This window comes from Mastigoproctus giganteus, chromosome 4, assembly GCF_048544385.1.
Source record: "Mastigoproctus giganteus isolate SK-2022 chromosome 4, ASM4854438v1, whole genome shotgun sequence".
Classification (NCBI taxonomy): domain Eukaryota; kingdom Metazoa; phylum Arthropoda; class Arachnida; order Uropygi; family Thelyphonidae; genus Mastigoproctus; species Mastigoproctus giganteus.
In genome coordinates this window covers 240,829,600-240,846,130 of record NC_143578.1, presented here as the reverse complement: position 1 = coordinate 240,846,130, position 16,531 = coordinate 240,829,600, and the positions used below count along the sequence as shown (strand labels likewise).

Here is a 16,531-nt window from a genome sequence, read left to right as displayed (position 1 = left end):
TTTCCTTTATAGTTTTCAATATTTCAATATTTTCAATATTTGCGAAGCACGCTTAATGTTTTGTTATTGAAAATAACAAAACATTAGGAAAGAGTGGAGAGGTTTGTCGATGTAACGAAAATGGGTGACGACAGACATGGAGAAGGAAAAAGAGAAAGAAATCCTTCCTTTCATAAAGATGATTCATCTTAAATTTATTATAGTAAGCGTATTACTTTTAATAATAAGCTATAAAACACCAAATTTGTTATTGTTAAAATATGTGAAAGAATGCTATGCAGTCTGCATTGAGACTGTTCTGAAAATTTTAATTTTCGTTCTCCTCCATAAAGTTCTTGATCCCAAGACCATATTTCAAGATTTTGTTGTCCTTTTGGAAACGTACATGGCGTTCCAGCTGATTCTGATGGCAATTTACACGTTGATCATTAAGGGAACTAGGAAGGGCAACAGAAGAGAAAAAAAGAGATCCAATACGTTTAAGAAGGTATTAAACTGTACAACAGTGAAAATATTAAAATAAATCCTGGTGAGTCAGTTATCCTTGGGCCTCTGACTGCTTTAACAAGATTTTTTTAAATCTATTTTAGCTAGATTTTAAATTGAGTGAGGCAAAATTGACAACGCAAAATTTAATTATAGAAACTGACAAAAAAAATTGATCAACAAAACTTCCCATATTATGGACGTTCCCCACAGACACAAATACAATAATTCCGTTGTGAGCATCTCATCACTAAACTGAAAAATAGGTCCTCTACGACGTCCAACTTCTTTATCCTCTGCTATCTGTTAGGTTGGTCAAATTTGTCACAGTTACGATTCCACAATGCCTTTCTTCCTCTTTTTCGGTTATTTCCTCGACTAGAAATAATAATACGAAACGGTAATTACAATAACTTTCACTTCTCCAAGTTTTTAGCCAGCCCCTTTATCTTCTAGCACTTTCTTTAACGGCTTCCACATTCCAAGCTGCTGACGACGGCCCATCAAGCACTCAGCTACCCTCATCAATGCCAGAGCTTGCACTTGGGCATTACGTGACACAGAGGCAACCCCCAAGGCAGAATGCGCTGGTCCCGAAGGAACTAGTAGTTGTTGGTGACTCTTCTGTCAGGGGAAACGGGGAACATGCTTCGTAAAAAAGATAGGTGGAACAGGACCAGGGTATGTGTGCCAGGGGCAAAGGTTGATGACGTTGTAGAGCAGATATCATCTTTTAAGGGCTGAAAAGGTGATATAGTTGTACACGTTGGCACTAATGATATTAAGAGTAGGAGATGGTACAATTACTTAACAAGTACAGGTCACTGTTGAACAGAAGCCGAGAATTAGGGTTGAATTTGAAAGTGTCTGCAATTCTGCCCAGACACGATACGAGGGAGTATATGATGAGAGCCTTGTCGATCAATTCGGCCCTGGAAAGTTTGTGCAGGGCTCAAGGGGTAGAATTTTTTTCAGCCTGGACTGTGCTTGTTGACAGGAGAGACTGCTTCTACAGGGATGGGATACACTTAAATAGAAAGGGTGCAAGAATATTTGCTGATGCTATCGAGGCAGTGTTAGGTGGGTCGGAAAACTGCTAGGTTGAGGGGAATACAAGGACAAATAGATTAACAGTGACCACTGGCAGAGGTGAAAGTGATTCTTGCACTGCTTCTATTGAAATGAGCAACAGCCTGGAAAACAAGATGCAGCAATACAGTAATCAGCATATGCAAAGTGAGGTAATTCATTTGTTTCAAATGTTAAGGAATCGTTAGTTAAATGTACTTTCGATTAAAAATCTGGGATACTTATTGGAGGAGAGGAGAGTACCGATGACGAATGCAACGGTATAATTCTAAACATAAAAGCAATAAAAGGAAAATTTCAATAATAATTTTTTTTGCAATTTCGAAGTGTTAATTAATTAAATTGCTATGAGGCAATGATAACTGCACAATTTCAACGAGATAAGTACCAACTGAAATTCATTAATAGATGCCTAATTATCATCTTGATCCGGTTTACACGTTTTATCGCACGTTCACATCTAAAAACGCTTCGTTTCTTTCATTTTCAGAAGCTAATCTGCGACGAAAACTAGAACTTTTAAAGGGAAAAACACGGTGAGAACAAAAATAGTCATACAGTAAAATATTAGAACGAGTAAAACCTTTTAAATATCTAGGATGTGATATAACGTATGATGTCGAAGAAGATATGAACCAGAAATTGGCAAAATTTCAAAATAAAAAAGAACTTCGGCTAAGAAAACAAGTAAAGAAACACAATTGAAATTTTACAAAGTAATGGCAATACCAAAACATGGATACCGAAACAAAGAGACATTAATAGAATACAAGCTGCACAAATGAAAATGGAAAGAACATGTAGAAAGAATGGAAGATAATAGGTCGATCAGATATTAATCAAATAGAAACGAAAATCCATTTAAATATTAATATTAAAATATAATAACAATACTTTTTAGGAAAAAGATGTAAATTGTAATTTGAAACTTGTTTTTTTTAAAACGTTTTATTGTTTTTAAATTTTTATAACACATTTATCATTTGTAGATATACGCCATTTTATAGTTAATATAAATGATTAAAGAGGAGCATTATGTTGTAATTTCCGTTTCCGGTGTATTCATTTTGAAGAAAAATTGAAAATAAAATTATAAAAATTGAAAAAAAATAATAAAAATGTTACCTTTAACCAAAAAAACCGCATGACATAAACGCAAAGAATAAGAGCAGAATCAGTCACTCGGGAGTAAGCGTTGTGCTATCCGACCTACTCTGCCACAAATTGGTCAACTCTTGCCAAATTCTTTGTTGTTCAGCTTTAACATCGACTTTAGTATTAACAGAAATTCCAAGGATCTCAGTGGAAATCTGACGTTTCGGGTGATAATATAAGACTGAAAATTATATAGACATCGATTGGTAATGTCCCAGATAAAACCTGCAAAGCAGACTTTGAAACTGTTCGACGAATCTTCAAAATGCAAAGTAACATTGCACGCTGGATTAACATCAATTTTGACTGAAATTTTACAGTTCGCACCCTATACAACGAAGCCCCAACAGCATAGACAACTGTAGGGAAAATCACAGAGGTATAGTTAGTGTTTAAAGATCGTCTAGAAAGACTCCACTCTGACAGTGAAATTTCTGATAAATGAAGGAGAAAATTTCACCTGCTGTCAATAGCTATTCCTAAAAGTTTAATATCCGTTGCTAGAGGTATTTGTATATTGTTTATTTTAACTCTTGGTGGTCGATGAATGTCCAATTTAGAGCCAAGGACGTAATTTTTGTCTCGGTAGAACTAATTTTTAACTTATTTTCAACCGTCCAAGTTCAAGATGAGATAAAACTTTCTCAGCAGATATTTCAATAGTAGATCTTGAATTGGCACTAACGAGGACTGTCAAATCATCCGCGCATGCGATGATGTTCGCGTTGTCAAAGGTTCGGGTAATCGAACAAGTTAGTGTGTGGTGGCATAATTTTAGTTAGTAGTAAATGACCGAAGTACTGGACATCGTTTTAGTAATATTCTCATATTTCTAACGCCTACCGGGCTAGCCAGGTGGGTAAAGTGCCTGCCTGACAACCCAAAGGTCACGGGTTCAAATCCCGCCTCGGGCTTGGATCAGAGTAAAATGCGAAAACTGTGGAAGGCGCATTATGACCACAGAAGCTGATGCGCTAACAGAAAAAAAAAAAAATATATATATATATATATATATTTCTAATTTCTTCAACGAGATATTATTAGTCACATGGCGGAAGGAAGTGTGAGGCTTAGGCTACACCAGCCAAAAAAACATTCTCAGTTGCCCTGAGAGGGACAGAAGTAAAAAAGAATCACCAAGAAAGAGAAGAATGATGATATCCATCTCAGGACCCCCAGTTGTACCAAGCCTATACTGACCAGATGTGAGCCCCTGATTTTCCCTGATATTGAACTACCTAGAATAAACAATGACAATGTATTCTCGGCGGATATCACCACCCCCACCTCTGGATGGTGATATCTGCCGAGAATAAGTAATATTAGTCTTCTCAGTGGTGAAGCGTTGCTTATTGGAGGTAGTGCAATATCAGGGCAACTCGTTGTGAAGCCATTCACAATATGAGATGTAAAAAACGATGCCAATTCACCTACTTTGGTTTATTTCCAGCTAAAATGGCAATAACTTGTTCGGTTTCCAAATGTTTATTTCGTTTAATATTTTTTATATTAAAAATAATTAATTTTAATATCTAAAAAATGTATTAAGTGGGAAAACGTCATTATAATACAGTAATACAATGGGAATTCTTTATGTGGGAAAACTTTTTACAGGGGAAGTTTCTTACGCTGAAAAATAATAAATAAATACATATTATTAAAAATATATATGCAATTTTTTTTTTTTTTTTTTCAATTTTAAAAAGTTTTTCCGCTTAACAAAATAAATAATATATTTAGTAGATTATTTTGTTTTTTATTATTTTATTATTAATATTAGTATTATTATTTTTTCAGTAATGCTCGCATGAAAACAATCAACGCCTTCACAACGAGTTGCCCTGACATAGCACTACTTTTTCGAAAAATATCTTATTTGTGTCATTAAATCACCAAAATGAGTTTCACGACTTAATACGAAGATCAGTTCGTGAAATCTCGGATTAAACATTATGCGTTCAATCCTTTGCAGTCGTAGCATATGAGCTGCAGCAGGTATAGAAAAAATAGGGATTAAACATCAGAGTCAGCATTCACTCGTGTGATACTACAGAGCGCAGTCTCACAAGAATCATCCTTAGTCCCCCCACTTATCATTTACGAGTAATCTGAGCAAAATCTACATTATACAAGTACTAAATACACAAATAATGAATTATTACCATACGCACTAAAACACACGCTCTACTTAAAATTTTATTAAAATCTGGGAGGGAGAAAAGAACTTTACAAAACTGTTTACTTCCTATTAAACGATATTGCCTTTTTCTTTATTTGAGTAAATCACAGAAGATCCACGAAATTATCTCTGCTTTGATGTGTTATTTAAATCCCCCAAATATGAACAAGTTAGGTAATATTATCTAACGTCCTCAGTGCGTTACATTTCACGTAAGTTCGTTTTTTCAGCATAATATTCATTCGCTCTTAATAATGTACTTTCATTTAATAAAAATGTAAATACAACACACACTGTGCTGCCACTTTATTAGTTACACCCCTGGTGTGCAGTCGCACAACGTTGCAAGTCACATGACCAGAGTTGTGGATAAAAATGCAGCGCAACAACAACCGTTCTAGTATCAACCTACAAACCGTAGCAAGAATTGTGAAAAGGAATGATTTAACGGACTTCGAACGTGGCATGGTAGGAGGTGAAAGAAGTGCTGGACAAAGCATCTCTGAAACGGCAGTTCTCCTGAACTTTTCACGCACCACAGTTTCAAGGGTGTGTCGAGAATGGTGCAACGAACAGAAAACATCCGTTCAACGGCACTCCTGTGGAAGAAGTTCGCTTGTTGATGAGACAGGTCAGAGGAGGATAGCTAGAATTGTGCAAGCAAACAGACTGGCCACAATTTCGTACATCACGTTAGAATACAACCTTGGTGCGCAGAACAAAATATCGCAACGGACGACTTTGTCACGAATGGGGTACAACAGCCGACGGCCACATCGCGTACTTTCGTTATCAATGAAGAACAAGAGAGCACGCCTCCTGTGGGAACAGCAACACCAGCACTGGACTATCGAGGATTGGAAAACAGTTGCTCAGTCTGACGAGTCCAAGTTCCTGGTACATCATGTTGATGGAAGGCTCAGAATTTGGCGAAAACAACATGAATCCATGGATCTTCCATGTCTAACTAATACTGTGCAAAGTTTGGGGGCAGTGTTATGGAGTAGGGAATGTTTCCTTGGCACAGGTTGGGTCCACTGATACTCATAGATTCACGTCTGAATGCCCCATTGTACCTAAACATCGTTGCTGAACAAGTGCATCCATTCATGTTGACAGTTTATCCTCAGTTAGATGGTTCGATGGGGTGACCGTTGATGATCCTGTTCAGATAGCTGACAACCTCATTTTGCATTCAGGGAAGGGGATGCCGGGAGTTTATCGAACCCCAACAGAGAGAGAGAGAGAGAGAGAGAGAGCTAAACGAAACGATTTCGTATTAGTATTTGATGCAAGAAAGCAAGCTTATGCAGCATCAGCCAAAAAAAAAAAAAAAAAAAACCACTTCCACTTCACCCCTCTGTTCGTTCAAAATACCTGTCCAGCTGAGCCTTAAACTTATTTAGGCTATCAACCTCCACTACAAGGGATGGAAGTCTGTTCCACCAACCAACCACCCGCTGGCTAAAGCAAATTTCCGCACGTCTATCCTACATCTGTCTTTCCTCAATTTGAATTTATGCCCTCTCAGGTGATTATTCTGAGCGAGAGGAAGAATCCCATCAGCATTGAGCATGCTCAAACCATTCAAGGCTTTATACACCTCTATCAGATCACCTCGCTGGTGCCAAGTCTCCAGACACTGTAATTTACAAAACTTAAGCCTTTCTTCGTAAGAGCACCCCTTTGTCGCCATTCACTAATCTTGTTGCCCTTCTCTGTACCCGTTCCAGCAGCTCTACATCGTTCTTGAAATGAGGCCTCCAGGCCTGTATACAGTACTGTAGGTGGGATCTGACCATTGCCTTATACAAGGGAATAATCACCTCCTTATCCCTGCTAGAAAAATTCCTATATATCATTGACAATACACCATGAGCTACTCTCATGGTGTCTTGTCAACGATATGTATTTATGAGCCCGTCTGCACTGCTCAGAGAATTTCATATCTGCGTGCACAATTACCCCCAGGTCCCTTTCATTCTATTCCACTGTCAGTGTGGTACCACAAAGTTGATACGTTACTCGGGGATTACTGCTTCCCATATGTAGTACTTTACATTTGTCAATGTTAAACTTCATTTGCCACCCCTCAGCCCATCTGCTCAATGTTTCCAGATCCTGTTGCAGCAGCAGCAGCAGCATAGCATCAGTAGTGTCCTTAACAACCCTGCCAACCTTCGTATCGTCTGTAAACTCGGACATTAAGCTTGATATACCACCATCAATATCATTTATAAATACAAAAAAACAATATTGAACCCAACAGTGAACCTCGAGGGACTCCACTAATAACATTAGTCCACGTGAGCAGTGTCCATTGATTACCACTCTCTGTGTTCTCCCCCTCAACTACCCCTTTATCCATAGCAGCAATTTGCCTCCAATGTCACACTGCTCCAATTTGTGTAGCAGTCTTCCATGTGCCACAGTATCAAAAGCCTTTCTAAGATCCAAGTATATAATATCAAAGTTATTCCCTGCATCCAGTTCCTTTGTGACTGCATCATAGTATCCAATCAAATTAGTCAGGCAAGACTTCCCCTTAACAAATCCATGCTCTGTCCGAGCTATAACTGAAGTCTTGTCTAGATATTCCTGCAGTGCTTCTTTAACGAGTGCCTCCATTAATTTTCCAGCAACAGAAGTTAAACTCACAGGTACTGTAATTACTCGTGTCAGCCTTTGATCCTCCTTTGTGAATTGGGGTTACATTTGCACATCTCCAGTCTATGGGTACCTCCCCTGAGTCCAAGGAAGCTCTTATAATTATGGCTAAGGGTTTGGTTATTTCCTTTGCTGCCTCCTTTAATATAACTGGATAGATCCCATCCACCCCGGGTGCCTTTCTTGTGTTTATCTTCAACAGTTTCTCCTCCACTTTACTCCCAATTATTTCAAGATTCTGTAACTTACTGCTAGAGTTGAATACACCTCTGGCATTCCCCTCGCTGAATAACTCCTCATGTGTGAATGTCGATGCAAAATATTCATTTAGTTTGTTAGCTACCTGAGCAGGATCATCAACAGTTGACCCATCGATATCCAGTGGACCAACTGATTCATTCCTTTCCTTCTTGAATTTAAAGAGGCAAAGAGCAAAGAACTCTTTTCTGTTTTCTGATCTCCTTTGTAAGTTGGTTGCATATCAACTGCTATCTATCATAGGCTTCTGTGTCACGTGTTAATTTGTAAGTATCCCATGCATTTTTCTTCTCTGCCATATGCCTCATTAGTTCATCTGATCCATTTAGGCCTAAACTTGAACAATCTTTCTTAGTTGGTATGTAAAGCCTAGTAGCTTCCAAGATAAGTTCTTTGAATGCTTCCCATTTTGAGTTTGCTGTTGGTAACATCATCAGTTGGTCCCACTGTATAGAGTTTAAATACTGCCTCAGTCCATTGTAGTCGCCTTTACGAAAGCAATACCCCTTCCCTTCACCCCTAATGGTAGTTACCTCTTTGAGTAACTCCCACTTCAGCACACTGTGATCACTGCCACCTAGTGGTTCATTTATCTGCAGATTCTTAATGCATGAAGAATCACTACTGATAATCAGATCAAGAGTATTGCTCCCTGTAGATGCCTCCCGAACATGCTGATGTAGAAAGTACCTCAAATTCATCAAATTTATTTACTAAACTCGTAATGCTAGGAGTTTAGTAAATAAATTTGATGAATTTCAGGTATTGCTGAAAATATCAAAGGCCGATATTGAAGAATCAGTACTGATAATCAATTCAAGAGTATTACTCCCTCTAGTTGCCTCCCGAACATGCTGATGTAGAAAACAATCATCCAAAGAACTTGCTCAAAAACTATACACGACCCTTTATTGTCCTGGTTGATGAGTTATATTTCATATTGAAAACATAGGGTGATCATCGGAGAAGAAGTCTCAAGGGAATTTTTTCCATCGAGAGGAGTACCACATGGATCATGTCTTGGGCCTCTTTTATTCATATTCTTCTTATACGGAACCCACACTATGCATACTTGATACAGCAAATAGAATCGCTCCAGATGAAATTTTTCCATCTTTCCAGAGGTAACCCCATGTTTTACCACAGAATCTTCCACCGGAATCTCTGTTCCTACTTCAACCCTTGGAAACTCGATGAACTTATTGCTTTATTTTTCTGCCATTGCCGAAAGGAGGTCTCACTGCATTATAGACAAAGTACATTGTTAATGCCTTGGGAAATTCAAATAAGCAGTACGTGTTATATTTACATAAATGGTGTCTTAATATTTTTTGAATTATCAAAACTATTCGGGAATATATTTAATATTTTTGAAATATTTTAAAAGAACTATTTATTAGTGAATTCTTTTATAAAAGTAAACTAAAACTTCTGAACAAAATAGCGTCGTATTAAAACAATTTCAAACACAACAACAGTTACTGCAAACTGCGTTCACTCCATTACAATTGTCAATCGATTTTGCTTTTATCCACTCAAATATAAAAGAAATTCAGAAAAATATTTCTTTAATAATACATTTGCATTATGGGAATATTTCTTGGCCATCCACGTCTTCTTTCTTTTCTTTAATTTCACCGCAATATTTTTAGTCGGTTTCAAAACAGAGGGGCGAGTACTTCACTTTGAAATATGCCACCTGTCTGTGTGTGTGTGTGTCTGTGCGTATATATATATATATATACACTGAGTGATCACTGAATTATGACTGTCCCTATTAAATCTGAACCTCGTACCACAGATAAGGTGTCACTGGTTAAACAGGCAGTAAAATTCAGATGTGAGGGGTAAAAGGCACGATTTCTCGGACTTTGATAAAGGACAGATTGTGGGTGCTCGACAAGCTGGTGCCTCGATTTCCCAGACGGTTGAAGTGGTGGAGTGTTTGAGAGCCACGTAGTTAAAGCGTACCAGGACTGGCGTCGAAATGGTCAAACAACGACGACGGCAAAACTGCAAAGGTCAGCGAAAGATTGATGTTAGAGGTGAGCGCCGGGTCCAAAGATTCACACAGGATTACAGGCGCAGCAATGTTGAAGGGTTGACTACTGAATACAACAGAGGCCAACCCGGAACAATATTTGACACGAGTATGGGTTATACCAACAGACGACCAGAACGGCATCCTCTCCAGCATATCGATTCTCCTCCAAGGCTCATCGGAGTAAAAGACTCGGCTGCTGCAAAGAGCGTGCAAGTTGGAGGTTAGAAGACTAGAAGAAGGTGTGCTGGTCGCATGAGTCACGTTATTTACTCCACACCGTGGATGGTCGTGTACGGATTTGGCGTCAACAACTGTTCATCCATCGTGCACGACATCAAAACTGAAGAAGAGGCGGTTGTACGGTGTGAGGAATGTTTCGCAGATAGGAAATGGGACCCCCCTGGTGCATACGGAACAACGTATCAGTCTAAAAAAAATGTGAATTTATTCGAAGTGACCTGTTCGCAGCATCACTCTCAACTCAGTTCAGGAAGCATGCGTTGCAGTTGTTAAAATAGGGTGGACACAATTTATAAACCAGTGACTGCTTATCTAAATTTTTTATCCTGAACGGCCATCATTATAAGATGACTTTCTTAAGATCAAACCCATCGACACGAGAGATTTAAACTGTTCCATGCCGATCGGGCTAGTGGTGTGGGTAAAGTGCCTGCCTGGTAACCCAAAGGTCGCGAGTTCGAATCCGACCTCGGGTTTGGATCAAAATATAGCAAAAAACTTTGGGAGGTGCAAAAAAAAAAAAATTAAAGTGTTTTCGTCCCCAGAATGCCACCGATTATTCTGATGTTGTGTTTGAAGACGCCTTGAGTAGTGCGTGCAGGTGTGGAGGCCTCATTTTAGGAAGGATGTAGATTTGCTTGAGCGTGTACTGAGAAGGGCAACAAGATTGGTGAGGGGAATGAAAGGATCCTCTTATCAAGAGAGGCTTAAGTTCTGTGTCAAGTCATTTAAGATGTTGGTTTCTTCGCTCTTAATGCCGGTGTCAAATTGTCCCCAGAAGACTTCATTCATTGGTTCCATTCGTCTCTCATGGCAGCTTTGAAGGGTTTGTTTTTCCATATTTGTCCATATTTGCAATGTGTCCCAACTCAAACTGATGTGTCTTCCGACGTTCAATGACAAAACGATGAAATTCAAGGACCTTCTGCTCATAGTTTTCAGGCATCCTTTGGGCAAGTCTGGTCCGTGCACGCGTGCTTAGTCCATTCCGTTTCATGAACTTAATGCACCAATTGTGTCCTTTAAAATCAGTAACTTCTTTTTCATCAGCAATTCTCCTTGCCTCGTGCTGAACCATCTTTGTGGACACAGGAATTCCAATTGCCCTTTGCTTTTCAATCCATATCTTCAATTCCCTCTCTAAATCAAGCCATTTTGCTGACTAGCCTCTCATGGTCTTCTTCTGCCGTGGCGTTTTCAGTAGGGTTTAAAAATAAACTACAGAGAACCTCTAAGCAAGTTTATTTCGATTTAATATGCGAATAGTAGTGGCATGTGATGCAAGAAAGAAAGTGTATGAGCTTACAAAAAAATTAGCCAAAAAAAAAAAAAAATCACACCATTCCCTCCAAATGCCTGTCCAGTTCCTCCTTAAATTTATTCAACCTATCAACTTCCACAACGACAGATGGAAGTTTGTTCCAGCAATTAACCACGTGCTGGCTAAAGGCAAATTTCCGCACATCTATTCTACATCTGTCCTTTCTTAGTTTGAATTTATGCCCTCTTGGGTTCGTAATCTGAACAACTGGAAGGATCCCATCAGAATTCTGCGTGCTCAACTCATTCAAGGCCTTATATACACAATCAGATCACCGCGCAGGTGCCTAGTCTCCAGCCACTGAAATTTGCAGAACTTAAAGCTCTCTTGATAAGAGGATCCCTTCATTCTCCTCACCAATCTTGTTTCCCTTCTCTGTACACGCTCAAGCAAATCTACATCCTTCCTAAAATGAATCCTCCAGAGCTGTACGCAGTACTCAAGAAGTCTTCAAACAAAACATCAGAATAATCGGTGGCATTCTGGGGACGGGAACACTTCAATTTTTTTTTTTTTTTTTTTTTTTTTGTAGTTGTTGGCGAATCGGCTTCTGTAGCCGTAATGCTCCTCCCAAGGTTTTTTGCTATATTTTGATCCGAGCCCGAGGTGGGATTCGAACTCGCGACCTTTGGGTTGCCAGGCAGGCACTTTACCCACACGACTAGCCCGATCGGCATGGAAACAGTTTAAATCTGTCGTGTCAATGGGTTTGATCTTAAGAAAGTCATCTTATAATGATGGCCGTTCAGGATAAAAAATTTAAATAAGCAGTCACTGGTTTATAAATTGTGTCCACCCTATTTAACAACTCCAACGCATGCTTCCTAAACTGAGGTGAGAGTGACGCTGCGAACAGTTCACTTCGGATAAATTCACTTTTTTTTTAGACTGATACGTTGTTCCGTATGCACCAGGGGGGTCCAAGTTCATATCTGCGAAACATTCCTCACACCGTACAACCGCCTCCTCTTCAGTTTTGATGTCGTGCACGATGGATGAAGAGTTGTTGACGCCAAATCCGTATACGACCATCCACGGTGTGGAGTGAATAACGTGACTCATCCGAGCAGCACACCTTCTTCCACTCTTCTAACCTCCAACTTGCACCTTCTTCGCAGCAGGCGAGTCTTTTACGCCGATGAGCCTTGGAGGAGAATCGATATGCTCGAGGGGATGCCGTTCTGGTCGTCTGCTGGTATAACCCATACGTGTGACGCATGCTCGTGTCAAATATTGTTCCGGGTTGGCCTCTGTTGTATTGAGTAGTCAACCCTTGAACATTGCTGCGCCTGTAATCCTGTGTGAATCTTTGGACCCGGCGCTCACCTCTAACATCAACCTTTCGCTGACCTTTGCAGTTTTGCCGTCGTCGTTGTTTGACCATTTTGACGCCAGTCCTGGTACGCTTTAACGATTGAGACCGTAGAAGCGTTACTTATTTGTTTTACTTAAATCTGGATCGTTGGCCAGATATTTCACTTATTTCTCGATGAAAGGTGCGGTAGTGGGGAGAGCTATACACTCCACACCCAGTTACGGTTTAATTGGAGCGACCTTGAGAGAAGATTAGTGGTGGGGAAAGCTGAGTAGTTGAACTTTCCGCAGACAAGAAAACTTATCTATAGCTGTACCACATATAGCAAAGTTCATGCATGAGACCAAAAACAATAATCATAATTTACCTGATTGTTCATTTCTTCCTTAGTTAGTATATTTAGATAGGGGCACTTCCGAACTTTCGATTAATACTAAATATAGCTAGTACATATTATTGTATCTTCTACATGACTCATAATTAAACTGAAAATATCACAAAATACGGAGCACGATAATCACACTCCGCCACCTAGCGGATGTTGTTTTTCCGATTTTTAAGCTTTTCTAAAATACTTTTAGCATTTATTTTTTTATTGCTTTTTCCTTAAAAAAATCATTCACATTTTACGCGTGTATATTTACTGAATACAAGGCATTATTTTGGGATATAACAATGAGAATAATATTTCTCATAATGGAATATGTTTATTCTTTTCCGCAAATGGGTTTTACTTAATATGCACAAAATAGTGGTGTTATTAAGTAACATAAGTTACATTATTTCATTGGAATACTACCCTGGAATGCGCCAAGGGCATATGTTTAAATCTAAAAGATTTAAATCAGGCAAGTGTATAAATTTAGAATTCATTCCATTTATAGTAAATTTGAAAATTCAATAAATAAGAAAATATTTGGTGTATTAACAAAGAAAAGCAGTAAACTGTAATGTCGAAGTAAACCGAAGAAAGAATGTAGGAATATACTGATGTTGACAATTGCAATATATTCCCTTAAAAGAACGTAACAATTTTATTAAGAAAGAGATAGAAGTGAGAAAATAAGAACAAAAATGCTTTAAAAAACACGGCAACTTCAGTCGATACAATATTGAACCATTAGAGACAAGTTCCTCTTGGAGCTATTAATCAAATAGAACGAAAATCCATTTAAATATTAATATTAAAATATAATAAAAATACTTTTTAGTAAAAAGATGTAAATTGTAATTTGAAAGTTGTTTTTTTTAAATGTTTTATTGTTTTTAAATTTTTATAACACATTTATCATTTGTAGAAATACGCCATTTTATAGTTAATATAAATGATTAAAGAGCAGCATTATGTTGTAATTTCCGTTTCCGGTGTATTCATTTTGAAGAAAAACCTACTTTCTTTACTTAGCAGCTTTACAAGTCGTTTTTCGTTTCTCACGTTCGCGTTCACAATAATTCGCGGCTTAGACAACTATCTGAAACTTTTAATCTGGATGTTATCAAACAGGATGTCAAAAGAAGTAATGAAAAAAAAAATAAATAAAATAATAAAAATCTTACCTTTAACCAAAAAAAGCGCATGACATAAACGCAAAGAATAAGAGCAGAATCAGTCACTCGGGAGTAAGCGTTCTGCTATCCGACCTACTCTGCCACAAATTGGTCAACTCTTGCCAATTCTTTGTTGTTCAGCTTTAACATCGACTTTAGTATTAATAGAAATTCCAAGGATCTCAGTGGAAAACTAACGTATCGGGTGATAATATAAGACTGAAAATTGCATAGACATCGATTGGTAATGTCCCAGATAAAACCTGCAAAGCAGATTTTGAAACCGTTCGACGAATCTTCAAAATGCAAAGTAACATTGTACGCTGGATTAACATCAATTTTGACTGAAATTTTACAGTTCGCACCCTATACAACGAAGCGCCAACAGCATAGACAACTGTAGGGAAAATCACAGAGGTATAGAAAGTGTTTAAAGATCGTCTAGAAAGACTCCACTCGGTTCTGGAAACTCTGACAGTAGCGCCAGTGAAATTTCTGATAAACGAAGGAGAAAATTTCACCTGCTGTCAATAGCTATTCCTAAAAGTTTAATATCCGTTACTACAGGTATTTGTATATTGTTTATTTTAACTCTTGGTGGTCGATGAATGTCCAATTTAGAGCCAAGGACGCAATTTTTGTCTCGGTAGAACTAATTTTTAACTTATTTTCAACCGTCCAAGTTCAAGATCAGATAAAACTTTCTCAGCAGATATTTCAATAGTAGATCTTGAATTGGCACTAACGAGGACTGTCAAATCATCCGCGCATGCGATGATCTTCGCGTTGTCAAAGGTTCGGTTAATCCAGCCTTGCAGAACAAAGTTCCAGAAAATTGGTCCCAAAATGGAGCCGAGAGGACACCCTCGAAGGAACTGACGCAAATTTGTGTGAACTTAGATCTGATGGTGATTATTCTGTTAGAGAAATAGCTGTTAATTAGAAGATAAAGTTGCTGGGAACATTCGGCATGACGTAAACGTTCGAGGGTCCTTTCCCACCAAAGGGAATCAAAAAAGACAAGACTATACTTGAAACTGGAGTGTTCAACAGAAGAAATGAAGTCAACAAGGGCGTCCTCGCAGGACTTTACAGGAGTGATAGTCCCCGTTCCAATAACAAGTTGTTTAATTGCAGGACTATTGAACGTTCTAATAGTTTACCAAGGTTGGCCAATAAGGCTATAGGCCGATAAGACCTCGGTTCCCGAGGGGGCTTGTCTGGTTTCCTAATCAGCTTGATAAGGGCAGTCTTCCACAGATCCGGGAAACTCCCAGCATCTAAACATTTATTGAAAAGTTGTAGAAGTATACTGGGCTGAATCTTGGCGAGCCGTACAATAAAGGTACTCTCTAGCATGTCCATCCCTGGGCATTTCTTAACTTTCACTCGCTTCACCGCTGTGTCCAACTCTATGGCACTAAAAGGCTCAGTCTTAACTGAAGAAACATACAGAGAATTGGCAGAACGAATATTAGTGTGAAAATCAACATCAGGGCACATATTGCCCTGTACAAAAAGATTATCCAGAATAATGTTCACAGAATCCGTCCAGTTAGTGGTCTCCGGACCATTGTATACGATCGATCCATGCACTTCTTACGTAAATAATTTATTTCTTACGATTTTATAAAGTAGCCCCCACGGGTCTGCATTACCAGGGTTGCGCACAAATTCCATCCACGTTTCTTTCTTTCTGGTAGCAATTGTCTTCGCATCCCGTTTCTTGAGACCAAAGTAACAATTACAAAAGATGCGAACATCAGCCTGAGACAAATGACCATTAAGCCGATGTGGGTATCGGGCGTGGTGGACCTGTTTCCGAAGAGAGGACAATTCTGACGACCACCAGGAACAAGTTCTGGAATATTGACACGTTTTTTCTTTGATAATTTATATGAGGCATTCATCGGAAATTTCTGAATCTGTGTCGCAGCTTCAGACACAGGCATGGCGTCAAAATGAGAGTTAGTCAGTTTGGAGGAGTCAGCATTTACAGAATGTTCAAATATGTCCCAATTAATGTTATTAATGGAGAAGCGAACGTACTCAGGCACACAGATACTCGAATCTGAGGGACGAGAAGGTATGGAGACAGGGAAAGAAATTGCCCGATGGTCACTAGTTGTCCAGATAGGCTTACAGTCCAATCGTTGATAGCTAGATTACAGAAGGAATTTGAGAAAGTGATATCAATGTTTGATTCTCCGGAGAAGCTGGAGAACGTGG

At 38.7% G+C, this 16,531-nt stretch overlaps 1 protein-coding gene across 1 annotated transcript in view; it reads right to left on the bottom strand.

Moving 5' to 3' along the window:
• LOC150087562 (sulfotransferase 1B1-like) overlaps positions 1 to 16,254 on the bottom strand; it is a 60,206-nt gene extending 43,952 nt beyond the window's left edge. The window contains exon 1 of the mRNA XM_090372537.1: positions 15,961 to 16,254. Coding sequence (XP_090228663.1) covers positions 15,961 to 16,254 — 294 coding nt within the window. The remainder of the gene's footprint in view (positions 1 to 15,960) is intronic.
• Between the last annotated feature and the right edge of the window lie 277 nt (positions 16,255 to 16,531).